The sequence below is a fragment of the Sipha flava genome, unplaced genomic scaffold (assembly GCF_003268045.1).
Source record: "Sipha flava isolate LNK unplaced genomic scaffold, YSA_version1 36_pilon_pilon, whole genome shotgun sequence".
NCBI lineage: Eukaryota > Metazoa > Arthropoda > Insecta > Hemiptera > Aphididae > Sipha > Sipha flava.
In genome coordinates this window covers 2,390,388-2,409,623 of record NW_020273076.1, presented here as the reverse complement: position 1 = coordinate 2,409,623, position 19,236 = coordinate 2,390,388, and the positions used below count along the sequence as shown (strand labels likewise).

At 28.3% G+C, this 19,236-nt stretch overlaps 1 protein-coding gene across 1 annotated transcript; it reads right to left on the bottom strand.

Annotated features, from left to right (window-relative positions):
* Positions 1–2,601: 2,601 nt before the first annotated feature.
* LOC112688049 (E3 ubiquitin-protein ligase cblA-like) lies at positions 2,602–12,279 on the bottom strand. Its single transcript, XM_025561069.1, has 3 exons — positions 12,114–12,279; positions 4,660–5,151; positions 2,602–2,872 (listed from the first exon to the last, which is right to left on the bottom strand). Exons 1-3 carry the CDS (start codon positions 12,241–12,243, stop codon positions 2,823–2,825), a joined length of 672 nt encoding a protein of 223 aa, XP_025416854.1. The 5' UTR covers positions 12,244–12,279; the 3' UTR covers positions 2,602–2,822.
* Positions 12,280–19,236: the final 6,957 nt, after the last annotated feature.

Sequence of the window (19,236 nt, the reverse complement as noted above, 5' to 3'; positions counted from 1 at the left end):
TCACGCCGATCACCTATGTCACATCGGCTAGAATAAAAGACCAACCGAATCGTAACTCAGGGCCTCAAGCTTACTTGTGATGTACGTACTGACCATCTTCGTATATGGAATCATTAGCTATAAACCATTACTTGTGTAGTATGCCTAAATAGTAATAATATAAAGAAGACATCCCATTGCATTATATAAAAATAGATATTTAATTAATATATAATGTACTTAGGACGCAAGAAGGTTAAATAACATATTTTCAACACTTTTGATAAATACCCTAATGTGCCTAATAAGGCGTATTATTTTTATCTAATTTAGTTTTGTCGAATATTGCAAATTACGTATTATTAGATCAATGCTATCATATCTCCAATCCATTCGACATTGGGAGTTCACGTATACGGAGCATCCGAGTTGGGTCCCGAGTGCTAGGGGCTAATCGTAGGTAGTGTACTAGTTAGGTCCTGGATTTTTATAGGTACTACCAGTGGTTAAAGTGGGGAAAATGTTGTGGGGGGGACTATATTCATCAAAAATTAAAGAGCGTTCCCCTTCCTAATTTTAAATCTTACTAACCTTTTTTAGGAAACCCATGAGGTCTAAGCGTCTTTTGTTACACATATATGTTCATAAAAATTTTATTTTCATAGGGTGTAAAAACAAATTTCCCCTAAAAAAAAATAATTCTATACATAAGCCTGATCAAAAAAAATAAATTGAAATACATAGAAGGTAATATTTAAAAAACTTAAACTTAACAAAACTAAAAAGAAACAATCACTAACCTTGCTAGTTAGTCGACGTAGACAGTAACAAATACGTAAATTGCACATAAGGTGTATACTGTCTATATTTTAAGATAGTGTCTGTCCTCTATCATAATTTAATATTTATATTATTTACAGTTATTCTATTCTATTTATATTTATTCTAAATAATAGTGGATATCACTATCACTTTAATTTTGGAGATATTGGTAATAACCGCTCGAGGATCATCTATAATTAGATACAGCGTCAATTAAATTAACCTATGGTGTAAATTATCTACCATTTTTTCTTATCGTTGTACCTAAATATTATTTCTCCGAAATTTTTTCCACTTGTTCAAATAAATCAAGAAAATACATTTTATGTAATATTGTAATATTATAATAAGTATTGTATATTCAATATTGTATTTTAGTGACCAATGCCATTAAGCGTCCACCCGGACTTTTGATGACTTAAATTAAAGAAGACGCATATACTTACCTTAAATAAAAAGGGGGACTCCGTTCCCCTCCGTCCCACAACACTTTAACCACTGAGTACTACACTAGTTGGATCTCGGATTTTTATAGATGCTACATTATACTAACATTTTCCTTCCTAGTTTAACAAACTTAGGACTGTCTATAATCTATTTAGATCACAGGTATGGTTAAAAATGTTTTTTTAAGTTTTTTTTTTTTTGTTTTTAGTTTCTTTTCCATTAAAATATAAATAATTAAAATTGTGTTAGTAAAAATATTAAAAATATTATAAATCAAGTATAAAAATACATTTACTTTTTTTTATTACGGATATTATTATTTACTTTTCATTTACTTTTAAATTTCATAAAATTGTATTAATATTATTGTATAACATTTTTATTACACTACACTAATTTTTAAATACTATTAGGTATATAAAAATATTATATAAATTATAGAATTTTAAAAAAATGTAGTCCTGTGGTCTAAATAGATTAATAGATTATATACAGTCCTAAGTCTGTTAAAATGGGAAGGAAAATGTTAGTATAATGTAGTACTTACCAAAAAATATTCAGGCATATCGCCGCGAGTTCATAATTCTTAACCCACACTAAACTGTTCTTATATAGTGTTAAACAACTGTTTTAACTATTTCTTGTATTAATTAATAAATAGTTGTAACTTTCATGAGTGTTAAAATACAAGTGTTTTATTAAATACCTATATTTCTCACAATCACCTCAAGCTAACCAAGAACGTGCTAGGTCGTTTAAATAATAATTTTGAGCACGCAGTGTTATACACAGCGATCGCTACACTTGTTACTGGTTTAATCAATTTAACTGTACTTTATATCCTTTATCATACGTTGTGTTTATATATTTTAATTGTTGTGCATATATGTGCACCTACTGTAAACTGGCTTATTATAACATCTAACGCCGTGTCCTATGTGAATCCGGCGAGTGCGGCGAGTGCGTCCGATGCGAACGAATTCGAATTGGACGTATCGGACGTTTTTTGAACGCCGCACTCGTGGCAAATGTGACTCCGACATCGCAGTGCACGGCGATACATACTTGAAAAAAATACGCGTGGATAGTTTTAAAAAACTTTTTACATTTAATATTGGCATTGATACGACTAATTATAAATTTAATATGATTCAAATTATTTAGATATCATACACAAAATTTAATTTTGCTATTTATTTTTGCATATTTACGGGTTGTATTGCTATTTGCTAATTTATAGTGCTATAATAATAAATCAAATAATAATATATACCCATGCATAATATAATACATATATTAAATAATTATATATAAATAGTTATATTATATTATATAATTCATATTTTATAATTTATTTATTTATTATTTTTTTACGCTTACTATCCAAATATAATAATACAAAATATAATCTTAAAACTAACATACGGTACATGTTATACATGTTTACGGTATGGTAACATGCTATGTTACCATTAAAATCATGTAATCAGATAGTGGAAAATAAAAATAATACAGTGATAGTAATATTATGCCGTCGAGCAACAACCTTTTGAGTTTGTACCATAGCCGTTCATTTATTGACTGACTGCGGCCGTGCATTTGCCGACGTAGCTCATCGAAATTGCTGAAACACAAAACAATCAAAATAATAATAATAATAATACGCCATGGCCGTCACATGTAGGAAGTGCCTATTAGGTACTACGTTTGGTTCGAGTAAATTGTATTATACCGAACGGGATACTGTGCAATACAATGATAATACTATTATTAAGTCGGTATTATATTAATATTTATATGACATATTGATGTTGATTCTGCAAGATACAAATATCAATACCATGTAATTGTTAATTAAATATTTGTGCATGTACGATTTTGAAAATTTGCTTCCATATGCATGATTTTTCGATTAAACAGTTGTCACTTGAACTATACGCTATGTACCTTACTAGGGATCAGGTTTTATAGTACACCAGGAATAATTGTCGACAAAAGAATTTCATGGAAAGAACGTACACAAAAGAAAAGAAAATAATGTAACACACATCTTCACTACCTTCGCCCAATTTTAAAATCAATCTGAAAAATAAAATGTTCATCTCTAAAACTATTCTAGCTCCTATTGGGTCGTATGGTATACAAATATAGAAACAAGCATCAAACATAATTTAAAATCTTTCGTCAATTTTTTTTCAGATTTATTACTAGATGTCCATGGTACATCACTAATTAAAACTTACATAAAGAACTAAATATTCAAATTCCCAAAAAACTTGCCCATCAATTTTCCAACAAATTTAATAATTAACTGACAAATAACAAAATTCCATTTATTTCTCAAATCTCCTACCTAATGATTTTTAAAAATCCCACCAGAAAAACAAAAAAAAAAAAAAAATTGGCTAAGAGACTTCATAAACCAGTAAAAAAAAAAAAAACCAAGTTAATATATACATAAACAAGTAATTATGTATAAACAAATTCAGAGATGCTACTAATGAGTAGTTTTCTCAAAAAAGTATCCATGCAATGTATATATCCTATAAATTCAAATAATATACACATTGTACATATATTTCAGTATAGACTATAAATTAAACTATAAAAAAAGTATATATATATATATATATACTCTTTTATGATTTAAAATCGTTTACAGTAAGTGCAATAAAAAACTTGAAAATCGAAAAATCGGCAGAGAAAAACTGATCATCATTTTTTTTTTTAAATTATACGTATTGTTCTGTTAACAGTTAAAATAAAATTAAAATATCTATCAAAAAAAAAAAAATCAAATGGAAATATGAGAATTTTCTATTCTAGCGATAAATTTTTTTTTTTTTATAATTAAATTTAAATTACCAGATTGACAAAAAACATAAAATAAATCAAACGTAATGTAATGCATATAAGCGAAAAATAGCAAAATCTAAAACTGAAGAAATAGCATAATGAATTAAAAATTCTGAAAGTGTGCCATAAAATACCATGTATAATTTTAGATTTTAAATCTCTGTTACAAAAAAACAAATTCACAGCTTATCAATATTTCATAAAAACGTTCTAGTATCTGAGTGCTGACGACGACCATTTTTAAAGCGATGTTAATACTTTGGATAAGATTGCCATAGTTAATAAACACTGGGATTTAATGACTGTTTTATAAATGTGCTTTTTGAGCGGTAAATAGAACTAAAGATACAAGAACGTGACGACAAACTTTGTTCATATATATACTTGGTCGTTTTACATATTTAACACGTGCATTCGACAAGTAACTCAACGCGGTGACACACGAAAGTTGTTTACTAATTAAAAGTGTCGGAGCAATTAAGTTTCCTTCGCCACGTTAAAATGGTAAATCTTGCCTAGACTTCCCGGTCCACAGTACGCCAGTATACTACTTACGTAATCGGCTGCAATCTGCGACGCATCTCAAGAACCGTACATTTTGATAAGTTATTTCATTACTTCCGCAAACTGGATTGTATTCCATCACGGTTCTCGTCTTACATTCAGCATTACACGAGTTAAGCACACCCGAGTTATTGTTGTTACTCGGCGTGGTGGAAGCCGTTTCTTGGTTGGGACGGTCGGTGGGTCTAGGGCGCGTGGGGCGGTTGGCCGCCGTACTTGTTTGCCTATCGTTGTTGTAATATTCATCGCCGCCGGTGGGCTGTTCATAATTTTGGTTACCGTTAGCGTTAGGGTTGTTCGGACTGACGGACGTGTATTCGTTGTTATTGTTACCAGTCCCGGGATCAAGACCGGAAAAATAATCTTCCCCGTTACCGTTTGGATACCAATTGGATTGTCTTGTGTTTCTACTCGGTAAATGCACTGGATTTCGCGGAAAACCGTGATAACCGTAAACGGATAGAGCCGACAGGCTGTAACACACTGACAAAAATAAAATAATTTGATTAGTTTTCAATAATTATATTGTGCGATGCATGTTTAATGTTTATGATTATTCTTAAGATATAAGACTGGTGCAACAGAAACTGTTTGCGTGAAGCGTCGATTTTTGCATTCACTTCACTTTTAATTGGGATATCAAAAAAATTTGTTATTTTAAATATAAAAATTATCATTTGTATAATATTCATTTTCGTTAAATATTTTTTGTAATCATAAACGCATAAGATATTATAAAATATGTGTTAAGGCGATGAAATTAAAACTGAAAACTTAAAAATACTGAACTATAACCTCTCTTCATATTATATAGTCCTGAAATATTAAGAATTAGTTCCGAATATAATATATTTTAATACATAAGTCTCATAGTAGGATGACATTTAATTTTACTTAGAACAGTAATATATTTGAAAAAAATGAATATTTTTAAATAGGTGTATTTATTTTTTCAATTGAGAACCTAAAATATATGAAATTGGTGAGTACTAAATTTAAGGCTGGGACAGGAGAGGGCTTTTGGCATTTCATAACTCCTTCTAACCTTAAATGTTGTAAAAATATCCATATAAATAATTATAATTTTTGAACATCAACAACAGATACGTTTTAATATTATTATTTAGAATTTGTTTCACATATTAAAATTATATAAAATACAGTTTAATAAAAAATATATAGAATATAAAAATGTTGTGCATATTTATGAATAAAATAAACACCCACTAATGTAGTATAATTATAATTATTCGTCCATTAAGATAAGAAATAATAATATTCTTAATAATAAAAGACCATGAACAATTAAATTTTACAGTATACTATAATTATTATTTTATACTGTTACTTGTTTATCGTGATTATAAAATAAGAAGAAATACGCTATAGGGTTTTTTTGTACAACTTACATTCCCGATTACAAGGTATAATAAGTTAAATAAATATTATAACCGATGATGAATAATTCAAGTCTAATTGAATGGTTATAAGATGAATAATTTTTTTTCAGTCAACAGATATCAAAACAAATAAAAAACTAGGATTTTAGTGTATTGCTCCAACTCAGTATTTCACAATTAGGACCACTCAAACGCTAAGTGCATAAGCTTGTTTAATATATAGACAAAAATAACAAGTTTGTAGTATCAAGGGGTTTTCAATAACAATATCGATGTCTAGTTTTATGTATATCACCGGAAAACATCAGTTGTACAGTATTGATTATATATACATTATGAATGTAATGCACTTTAAAAAAAGCATTTACGAGTATAATCTCTAAAAGTATAGATTAAAATGCACTAAAATATGCACATGAAATTGTTTTTAAATGCATGGAAATCAGAATTTTTACGATTTATATATTTATACATTTCAATTAATTAAAATCGCATTAAAAAATAAAAATAATTTGGAAAAAAGAGTGCATTTCCAAAGTTTTTTTCTGCTTCTCTTTTTGATAATTATAATATTCTAAATTTAAAGAACCCCCTATTTGACGCCATAAGATATCAATACAATTAATAGGAACTAAATTTAAATCATACAATTTGGCTTGGTCATTAATTTTTCATAAACTATTTAAGTTTGATATATGATGTAGCTATAAAATTTATATTTTTCAATAAAATATGTTTTCTATGGTAATAGTTAAAAAAAACTTAAAAATATCGTAAAATGCGTACTTTTTTCAAGTGAAGGTGGTTTTTGTAAATGCATTTTTTCATTTTATTTTGTTGTTGATTTCTGATATTAATACGAGAAATCAAAGTTAATTTTATAAATATTCAAGTAACTGAGAAAGAAAAGAAGAAAATTAAAATTAACAAAAAAATTTTTGTGGAACGGGAAAAGGCAAATATTTATATCAATGAACAATAACCTCAAAAAATTATAAATCTTTTCCACAGAAAAAAATCGAGTCTCATAAGGTTGATTATAATTTACATGGTTTAAAGATTCAAAGATTTTTGTCAACAAATTTGAAACTCCTACTATTTAATTTATTGTAAATAAACTTATAATTAAATAAAACATATCAATCACGATTAATATTGAGGTTTTAGTAAAAAAATTGTATAATAAAATAAATTGTGTTATTGAAAAATGTACTAGTGATATAAAAATGACATCTAATAACAGAAGAATAAAACAATGGATGACGGCAGGCGTTTCACACGAAAAATTAACTTTCAATGAAAATGAAAAAAGCATCATTTTTATTAACGCATTATTTATATATTACAAATCATAAAGGAATAAACTTAATTCACTTATAAAAGAACATAAAATTTGTTTGTACAAAAATAATTTTAACTAAGTCTCACATAATCCAAAAGATACGGGAAAACTAATTAATAAAATAACAGGTAATAAAAAATTAATAAAAATTCTTAGTAATTGATAATAAAATGATAAATGTTCATAAAGACCTAATAATGACAATTTTTTATATATAAATTATTAAATAAGATAATATAAAAATTTAAAATTCTTTTAATAAGAATTTTAGTATATTTTTTACTAAATCTAGTGATAAAAATGAAGTTCTTAACTGAAAAATAATTTAGAAGATGAATCAGCAGTTGGCTCTGACAAATTTTTTAATTATTAAAAAATATATCACTGTATATTATAGATCCACTAGACTATATTTACAATAAAAGTTTAAAAGAAAAAGCGTTCTTATTTTAGTTTAAAATAACAGTTGTTAAACCACTTCATAAAAACGTGGATAAACAAATATACAATAATTACAGACATATATTGTTGATTAAAATTTGGCAATTATACTTGAAAAGTTGTAAAATAAAGATTAAATACAGTTATAGAAAATATTAAACTACTTTTAAAAAATGAAAATGAGTTTAGACTAGAATTATAAACTATAGGTCCTTTATATATGGTTTCAAAATATGTTTATGAAGCACTTGATAATGGTAAAAAACTATTGTCGTTTTCTTAGATTTCACGAAAGCATTTGATACTTTTGACCATAATGAATAATAAAATATCATACCTGGATTAGACATTTTTAAAGAAAGTTTAAATTTATTTTCAAACCATTTGAGTGATAGAACTTAGAAGGTTATAATAAATAAGTTAGTTGGCAATAACAGGAAAATATACTGTGGTGTATCTCAAGGTAGTGTATTTAGTCCGGTGCTATTTATAATATACATAAATATCATATGAAATATGTAAATTTATGGGACAATAACTACCTATACTGACATGTTAACTATTTTCGGATAATACATAGAGTTTAGTATATACGATTGCAATCACGGAATTAAATCGTTTAATAAAAAATCTCAGCTCTAAAAAAATAATACTAAATTATAAAAACAATAACAATCTTTTATTACAGTTTTATTTATAGTTGTTCAAATTTTCTATTTCATGCTTAAAAGTTTTTCATCATCATGTAGAATTAATGGAGTTACTAATAAAATATTTGGGTTTGGTGTTTGACCATAACATGAGATAGAATATACATTTATTATTATGCGGCTAAAGGCAATTATTTTAAAATTATATAAATCAAATTAAATAATTTCCTTTAACACTATAAGAACTGTATACATACTACTGTACTAATTTATATATCAATATGAAACAACTATACCTATATGATATGGTACAACAGAAAACATACTCTACCCATTAGGTATTCAACAAAATAAAACGATTTATAACTGCCTTTAATAAAAAAAAAATAAATCTGAATCTACAAGAGATAATTATATAGTACCTAGTATTTTACCTGTAAGTCTTTTAAACAAAGGATTTGCCATTTTGTTTATTTTAAAAGAAATTTCCTATACAGGAAGATATACTTAATAAGCGTGAAAACTTAGCTTATGACATTTAAATTAATTATGCAAAAAGAGTATAGACTAAAAATACATTAATTACATAGGACAAAAATTATTCAACTCTCTAAATTTAAATATAAAGAAAAAAAAAACTAATACTAATTTTAATGTTCATTTAAACTTTATTATGTGATATGTAAAATATCTGTAAACTTTATTATAATATATTTAAAGTTTTATAATTAATAATTATATATGCACACATAAGTAGACACAATGCTGTTAATTTATTTTATTTTTTATTTTTCTTCCATTTTTGTTGTTATATTTGTTAATTATTTGTTTAGTATACTACATTCAATTTAAATAATATGAATAAAATACTAATTTTATTAAATCACCATAAAAACTCTCTCTCCAACTTAAACTTTGTGCAAATAATGTGGATAAACAATAAATATGTTTGGCTATATATTATTCTTAGCAGGGGGATCCAAAAACTTGTTTAAGTGGGATTGGGGAAGGGATTGGACAGAAATATTATTTCAATTACTATCATATATGTATAATATACTATACTCATCATCATTAAATCCACTATGAGTACCTATACAAATATATTCATATAATTTGATAGACAATGTATAGATAGTATATAAATAATTACTATGTATGTATTTCTGTATGACTATATTCTTATATCAAAAAAATTGTATAAATCTGTGCCAAAAGAAAAGCTAATTAGGGGGGGGGGAAGGGCTATCACCACATCACCTCCATAAATCCGCTCTTGATTCTTAGGAATAAAAGGTTATTTTATTAAAAAAAATATATATAAAAATAAAACAGCCAATTGAAGTATTTGACCTCAACACGGTGGTATAGTACTAACGAAACGTTATTTTATTATGATGATAATATAAAAGTTAAGAATCGATCTTGTAAACAAGACGTTCTGCAATCAAACCGAAAACAACACGTTGTATTAAATCGTCGTGTAGAAATGTATTACATTATTTTTGACCATTTACAACCCAAAGTGGTAAATTAAAATGTTAAAACATCAAATATAATAACGTGGTCGTAAAAATGTTATGATTTTTTTTAATTACGGTTAACCATATACTAATACACACAGCATCCAGCGATTATTGCATTCGGTTGCGTGTTGCACTGCGAAAATATAAAAACTAACAAAATTAATACAATCGTTGACGGTTAAAACTGCTCTGCTGTCTTCTGCAGATTTATCGTGATTCATCGTTGTTCGAATCCCGTGTGGGTACATGAGCCGTCCGTGCATTACATATTATTTTAGTAGGTAATCCCAAAATACTTAGTTCTTATAATAATATGCTATAACATCTCATAACGGTGTACGTGTGAGGTACAGGCCTGGTTAGGTTAACATAAACAATAGACATAATTCATAGTGTATGACAGAGGTGTAAAGCGCTGCATTTAACCGAATATATATATTTCTTTTATAAGTAATACACCATATTACGTACGTCGTAACCAGGACTCACAAGTGATTTAAATACGAGTAAATCAGTGCTTTTAAGACTTTCTAGGGGGCCGTTAATATATTACTAGGGGAGCGGTGAAATATTTGTGTATACCAATTTGATTGTAATATATAATGAAAAAAAAGTGTCCAATTTTTTAAACGATTTTAATGTTAAATAAAAAGCAACGCCCTAAAGTATAGGTTAACCTTGGGGGACCATAACAATTTTACATTAGAAATTTAAAACGCAAAATGATAAAAAAGCTTGAAAAGCACTGGTGTAGAGCACCGAACAATATTTATATTAATAACATTTCTATGCTGGTTAATGTTACAACTCTAGTCATAGTAGGTTTTAATTAAATGTTATGTTATTTTGTTTAAAATGTTATTTATAATTACGAATGTTAATTAAAATTACATAATATGTTGTTTCTTTTTTCACCTACTTCTCCGAAATATGCATCAAGATTCAACATCGTACGGTGTCGTTATTAGTCGTAATATTGCATTGCTATAATATAATTCAATCAACGGAAAAAATAAAATGATTTCGACGTAAATCACTGGCCACATGAGCGCGTGTACTATGTGTGCCCGATTGATCATATTAAAATATTAAAGGGATGGTTGATTAATCGCGGACGCGGACGGTCGTGTAAACCGTAAACTATTTACGGACATATCCGGATTTCATTGATTATCCGGATTATTCAATTCAATTTTGAAGTTCAATGACTCATTTTTATATTCAAATAAATTTAATTATGGTATGTAGTAAAAATAAGTTAATTGGGTATTCGAGATATCATTGTAAGTCATAGAGGTATAAAATAAAATTAAAAATCTCATAACTTGTTTCGCTAACTAATAATAAATGATGAATACTGTTGAGGTAATGATAAGTATTCTGTAGTTAATAAAATATAACATTATTTTTGTTGTTAAATTTTAATTACAATGGAAAAAAAATAATTTATCTTACTAGAAATTAAAAATAACTATAAACTACATAAGAAGAAAATTCGTAAATCTGAATAATTCGGTAAATCGAGATAAAAATTTGATTCAAACCTACCATGAGCATTAAAAACGAATATACGTGGCCAAAAATGATGTGTACTACGATGCATTTTGTATAATAAAAAAATTAAACCTGCATAATGCGTTGTGAAATGTTAATGTTCGAGATTATTTATTATCATTTTAGTCACAAAAGCTTTATTTACGCTAAATAAGGAACGATTTCCATGATTTCCATTACAAGGTTAAATAGACTTACAAAAGGTTTAGGCTCATTTTAACTGTACAGAGAGTTTTTGAACATTTGGTAAACAGTACGAAAAGACGAATATTCTAAACTGTGCATCCGTATTTGTCGAGTTGCGCACCTACGTACGGTTAAAAACATTGTTTCGAAAATCAACGTACCGGAGAAAGGCGAAAATTCGAAAAAATAATTTGAAAACCACTCCGGTCAACATTGAAGCGTTTCGGTAGAGTGAAAAAACGTACACGCGGCGCATTCAACTACATCAGGTCGTACGTCAAATATCATCTACACTCATCGTTGTATAACATAGTAAAATGTATTATTGTTTTTGTGTTAAACTCACCGAACAAAGCAGTCAATAATCGACACATCGTTGATCGTTTGACGCACATATTTCTACTGAACGTCGTCGGCGATCGTCCGGCGCCAGTTCTCAACACGTTTGCATTAGGTTTTACCAGTAAAACGTGCATTGATTATCGTATATTGTTAATTTATAATATAAATTTATAATCGTATTTGTTTTGTACGAGTTTCATCACGTGGCCGCAGTGTCGAACCGGTTTCGTGTTAAAGGTCAAGCGTTTACGTGGACTGTGTGCATTGGACAAGGCTGCGAAAACGTTCACGGCAACGAGTAAACAAGTTGGTATGCACCTGAAACGTATTATTTATTAGGTGCGGAACCGAAGCTTATCTTAAGCTATCACTTAATACGATTTTTATCACCGAAAACGTACCGAAATCGATAGACATAATATTATTCGATTCACTGAACGGCTTAATGTTGCGGACAGAGTTTTTTTTTTCCCGTGTTCATAACATATAATAAATATTGTCAGCTAATAATACCCGTCTCTATGAAAAAAAAAATAAAAAATATTTGTACGATAACTACCTCAATAATCAATTTCTTTATCAAGAACATATACTTAAACTTAAAACGTATGCTTTCATTAGATGTTTTCAATATTCGATTTCAATTTTCGGTTTTGCCGAACAATTTTTACAATAACTATACATAAGCAATTGCATCACATACGGAGAAGAATAACGAGTAAAAACAATATCGCATTCAAAGATAATATTATTTCGTAAATAAACATATTATGTTTAACTGTAAGTATTAGTGGAACGCAGGTTAATTACAATATATTTTAAGTTGGGCCGTTAACGATTATAAATAGGTAAAGTAATGATACAATTTTAACATAATCGTGTTTATTTTTATCAAATTTCGATAACGTGCAAAGTTCGCTAGTTATCAAATATTGATTCTGTGTGTAAATTTATCGCAAATTTATTATTAACACGATTAGTATTATCCGGTAGTACCTTAATACCTTGGTGGCAATTCTTTAAAAGATAAATAACTTGATTCTAAACTCTGGTGATCAATGTACAAATAATGAAAAAACAACGAAACGTCTTTCTTTTTTAACAAATTTAACGTGGTAGTAATCTTTAAGTTATTTATTATTTTAATAATGTCATATTTTTTTAACATATTAGGAATTAAAAAAATATAATTTTAAAAAGCAAAATAAATACAAATATTACAAATAATAACAAATGGTGGATACATATTCTTCAATTTGAATTTGATCACAATTATATTTATTAATTAAATTTTCCAAGTTTTCGCGTTTTTTTTTTTTTTGTTTTAGAGTTTTGGAATTTAAATGGTCCATTTATAGTATTTAGTTTAATGTATACTTCTATTTGAATTTCTTTTAACTTTTCTATGAAAATGAAAATATTTGGATGAGTTGTATAAAAACTGGAATTAATGTGAGGATAAAAAGACTCGCATGCATTTGTGGTTAAAGTTGGTTCCACTGATGCTTGAGCCCATATTTCAGGTGAATACTAAGCTTCTTCACTTATAATTATGTCTACCAAATAATTTGCAAATCATGTCACTCTTTCGTCGTCAGATTTGATTTCATTAAATAATTGACAAAATACTTCCTGCACTTAAAAACGGTATACTGTAACATTGAAATAACCATCTTCTAATATCACTATTTTTATTTTTATAGTCATTATTTAAACTGTTTTGTTGGATACTTCTATTCCAAGACTGTGCTAAATGAAAGCGACATACATAGAGACTTTAATAAGTTAATAAGTCGGGCACAGTTTACACTATACATTTATAACAGATAAAAATTTGGGCGCAGTTTACATTATACCTTTTTAACATCGATAAAATGTTCGGTGCAGTTTATATAAAAAAGATTATTTGGGCGCAGTTTACGTATGTCCCATTTCGAAAGCGATTTTTTTTTTTTTTTTAGAGACAATTCAATGGTTAATTTGAAATTTTCGCAGTTATGGGAGCCTATTCGACACGTCACCAACATAACAATAACTTCTTTTCCGGGACGAATAGTCTGTTCGCATGAAAGTAACATTTTTCACATGTAAATATATGGATTGTTCCAACGAGTTTTTTTTTTTTTTTGGTCAATCGTATGGTACAGAACGTTATCCAATATATCACATTTCACATAAACCTACGTATGAGTGAACGTTATTTGTAAGATTTAATTTAAACCTACCATTCACGAACCATTGAATTTTGCCGAACAATAAACGCGGATTTCCACGATAGTACCTACACGTGCGAAAATACGTTAAATTTATTTTTATTTTTAAAAAATTACTTGATCATGCCTATTTCTCTGGGCCAGAAACGATGAAAATATTTTACTTACCACATTTTCTCGTATATGATACAGTTTTCACTTCAAACATCGAGAGCCGACGTAGTTTTACAGCGTCGAAACGAGAAGGAAAATTTCGCTATCCATATAGTGTTCGTGGATGGCCAACTGTAAAATATTATTCAATTGACACGAATAATAATTATAATATTATTATACTTGTTCTTCGAGTTTCAATACAGAAAATATAGTAGACACAACATTGATTAAAAATATTCTATTAACCCACATTTATTTTAACAAAACTAACTGACATTGTCGTGATAAGATACAACGAGGTAAGTTACATATCCATTATATTATTTTGTGTGAAAATAATAATTTGTGCGGTGTTGGAATAAAGACTATTTTATAGTTTTTTAATAAAATAGTTAATTTTTAGAGAATATTAGGTATAATACACTCCTCAATTTGGTTTAATTATTTTATCTCAAGCAAAAAATATGAACCAGAGCAATATATTCTTAAAAATGAGGTGGTTACGCGGTACGGTAAGAGAACAACACCTTTTCCCTTCCTTTGTTGCGTGAACAATGTACCGGAGTATGGATTTACTTTTTATAATGTTTTGTTGACGACAAAACAAAAAAAACAAACTATGGGCAGTATATGTACGAGCTGGGTGTTGGGCATTCGTTTCGCTTCACTCACTTCGGTACAAGCCAGTGTTCTATTATTAAGATACGTTTAAAAAGCGGTATACAGCAATAAATCATTGTATTCGACAAACGGTTCTGGACCGAGCTTAACTTATTTATAGTGTTCATATAGGTCATTTTTGAAATATTAAGTATCCGTAAGAATAATTTACCGGCAAAGACTTTTAAAGCGTATCCAATACAGTTTTAAACTATTGAATTTTAAATTAAAAACAAAACAGAAAAAAAATATTGTGAAATCGTTTTCGGTATTTTTATAACTATTATCTATGTCGTATACTATGAAAAACAACGAAAAATTGAACACAAACAATTAGAGCCATAAAAACAGAAATCTGAGCACCTGATAATTAAGCGAGTACAGTATAAGAAAAACGTTTTACAATTAAATTGGTCGATTCAGATAAGGTTTGTTGGAAAGATTGTCAATTTTTATTGGTCTAGCTTATATCGAATACAGTGATTCTCGTCCTTTTCTCGTTCATTTCACCTTCAGCTACTAGAATAAAACTTTGCGACACCCTAACATCAAAATAATAAATAATCTTAACTGTGTATTTTAGAATAATTCTTGAAATAACAAAAAAAAAAAATACAATACACAGAAAAATAATAAGTACAAATTTATTTGAGTTGCATGGTTCAATAAACATTGACAGTTAAGAGTTTTAATTTGCAAATTAAAAAAAAAAAAAAAAAAGAGAGAGAGAAAACATAATAATGATTTGTATGAAAACTGATGAGAAATTAGGTCCTGGTGGTTTTTACAGAGTTTAGGAAGTCGAGGGCTAACGGTGGAAATGATGGACGATTGTCTTCTAGAGTTATGGAGCTATAACAGGACATATCTAGCGACTGCAAAATAAGATAATCCGTAATGCAGTGATTATGCAAATCAAAATACTGTACGTATTTATCGGATCTAAATAAAACAAAGACACAAACTTAAAGGTATGCTATTTACATGGCAGTTGTGGCAATAAGATTTTATTAAAATTAATTTTTTTTCCTTTTCCCTTGGAGATTTCGTGTCACCCCTACACTGCGTCCATGTTAACCTCGGGTAACATGTTACCCCGGTTGAGAATCACTGATATAATACAATACATTTGATGATCATCAAAAAATATTCGATTTGTAAATGTACATAGTATTAATTTAATTATATTTTCATCATGCATTCTTTTATATATACATATATATACATATATACATTCATATATATATATATTATACAATAATTTATACTAAATTTTATGTATTTATTTACATGTTTATCAATGTCTATATTTATATAAGATATTATAATTAACTATTCCGAATAGTTATATTATATTAGTTATTAGTCATATATTTAATAATTTATCTAACTGACAGTCGGAATTATCGTTCCTATTAACAAAAATATTGCTATTATTAGTTTGTTTAGTCTAAGACTACATTTATAAGATAAAATATTATCTACGTTTTCAAGCTGAAGACATAATAATGTTTTATCTTCGACTATCCAACTCCTAATTATCCGACTAATTTAACCCTTAGCTACACGCGCCATTTTTTTTTCAATAATTACACGCGCGGTGTATTTTATACACCAATTTTCATTTTAAATAATTCAAATTTAATAAAAAAAATAAATACAATGGTTTTAATAAAATAATAACTACTAGCCCGTTTATACGTAAACGAAAGAACTTTACTAGTGATTATCCGGTTTTCGTCAAGCAGACGTGCGAGATACAGTTATCGTACCACTTATTACACTTGATATTTTTAGAAATTTTGACAAAACACCCCGCTCTTCCACTACATCAGTGATATGTGTGTTTATGTGACCATTGAATGGCACGTGTCAATGAGATAAAAACCACCACGGTCGTTCATAAATAATAAATAATAATCATAAGATAATATAATGAGATAATGTTGTCGGTCGATGAGCAATAAAAGTTATTACATATTGAAAAATGATATAAATGATTATGCATTAAATCATATTATATCTTTTTCTGCAATTCATAGTTCCGAAAAAAGTTTAACATTCAAGTGCGAGGCCCCTACAATATGCGAGGCCCTGGGCATGGGCCCCGCAAGCCCCCCCCCTAAGAGCGGTCCTGATGACCGTTATTTAGAATTTAAATTTATTATTTATATGATTATGGGGAATAATGAATAACAAATAATGAATAACGAATAACCGAATAATGAATAAAAAATAGTAAATAAAAATCTCCGAATAATGAATAACAAATAATGAATAACGAATAACCAAATAATGAATAAAATATAGTAAATAAAAATCTCCAAATAATGAATAACGAATAATAATACAAATTAAAATAATGAATAAAAATAAAAATCAATAATAAAATTAAGAATAAATCAATGAAGAATAATTTTTTATTCAAATAACCAATCGAATAATATTTTATTCGACTAATGCCCAACTCTGACTATTCGTCGGGTGATAAAATATTGTTCCATAACGTTTCCCAGAAATTACACATTTAATTTTACTTTTACTCACTCTTCATCCGTAAGGAAAAATGTTTAAAACATTTTTCTCTGTACTGAAGTTGGGGCGCATTCTGTTGTCATAAATGATAATATTGAAATAACATTTAAAAAAGCTTAAATATGATTATTATAGAGTGTTATAGTATATTGTGCAACAATGGCGTGGGAGGAAGTAAACCGTTTCGGTCGCGGACCAGGGCCGCATTTCGACCGACACTGAAAATTGCGTTCCCGCGCGAGCATACTGTTTTTTGTCTCGTTCCTGCCGTTCGTGGAAAACGTAAAGGATCTATGAAACAACAACAACTAACTATTCGGCGAAAACAATTTCATGGAATAAATGTAATTATCCGTTACGTTCAACGCGTTTATGCGGGAACGGTGAAAATGAAATGTGATTAAACGATTATGCAAGGAGGCTGTAATATGAACGAAGATTTGACCAAAAAAATGTTTTCCAAGGACCGTGGTGTATACATTTCAGTTTTTGATTGTGCTGGGAATACGTGCCCAGAACTTTTGGGAATTTTCACTTTGCCGCCCGGCACTTTTTAAGATTTTCGCTTTTCTGCATGGCACTTTCTGGGATTTTCCACTTTACCGTCGGGCACTACGGGGATTACCACTTTACCAACCGCTGGAAGGAAAAATATCAGTTTCCAATGCTTCGACCGCGGTCGAAGACCAAACTTTCGGTGCGGGCGAGATAAAAAATATGTTTAGTGAAATGTGATAAGTTTACAAAATGTATTCAATTTTCTAGTATTTTTATACGTATCATAATTGTAGTGCGATAATTATCGTATTGAAATAATGTAAAGTTTATGGCGAGTTTATAATATTGCTCAAAGAAAACAATTGTTTATATAACTCACATGACGCAATACGTTCTATTGGATTATAGTATTTGTTTTGTTTTTTTTTTCCTAGTGTTGTTGTAGACCATTTTCACACCAATAATAAACGAACGAACAGCGACCATATGAAAACATTTATTATGATTGGTAATTTCGATGAAATTTTTGGTGAATATTTTATCGGTGCAGGTCGGATGCTCTTCATCGCAATGAATACACACATATTTCAAGGGATAATAACCTAACCGAATCCGACGGTGATAAAACACAACTGTATTCTTTGTTATACTTATATATCACGGATGGTTAACTTGCGACTTGCGTCTTATTGACATAAACCAAAATGTACATGTTATTATCATTATTGTTATTATGAATTCTAATGTTTTTTTTTTTTTTTTTAGTAAACATTAATAAAATATATAAAAATAAAATAATTTTATTGTATACAAAACAGATGAATTAAAAAAAAAAAAAAATGAAAATAAAAATAAAAAAATACAACATGAATAATGAATAAAATATAAACGTAATTATTTAACGTAACTTAATTATTTTCGTGGACATTTCATCACGCTGCAGCACGTTTGGACTTCTAAGTGTGGTACTGAAATAGTAATTTGGATCGATTGTTGACACACTGATATGCATTTGCTCAACCCTGAATCAAATAAATTTGAGCAACAACAAATTGCTGATGATCC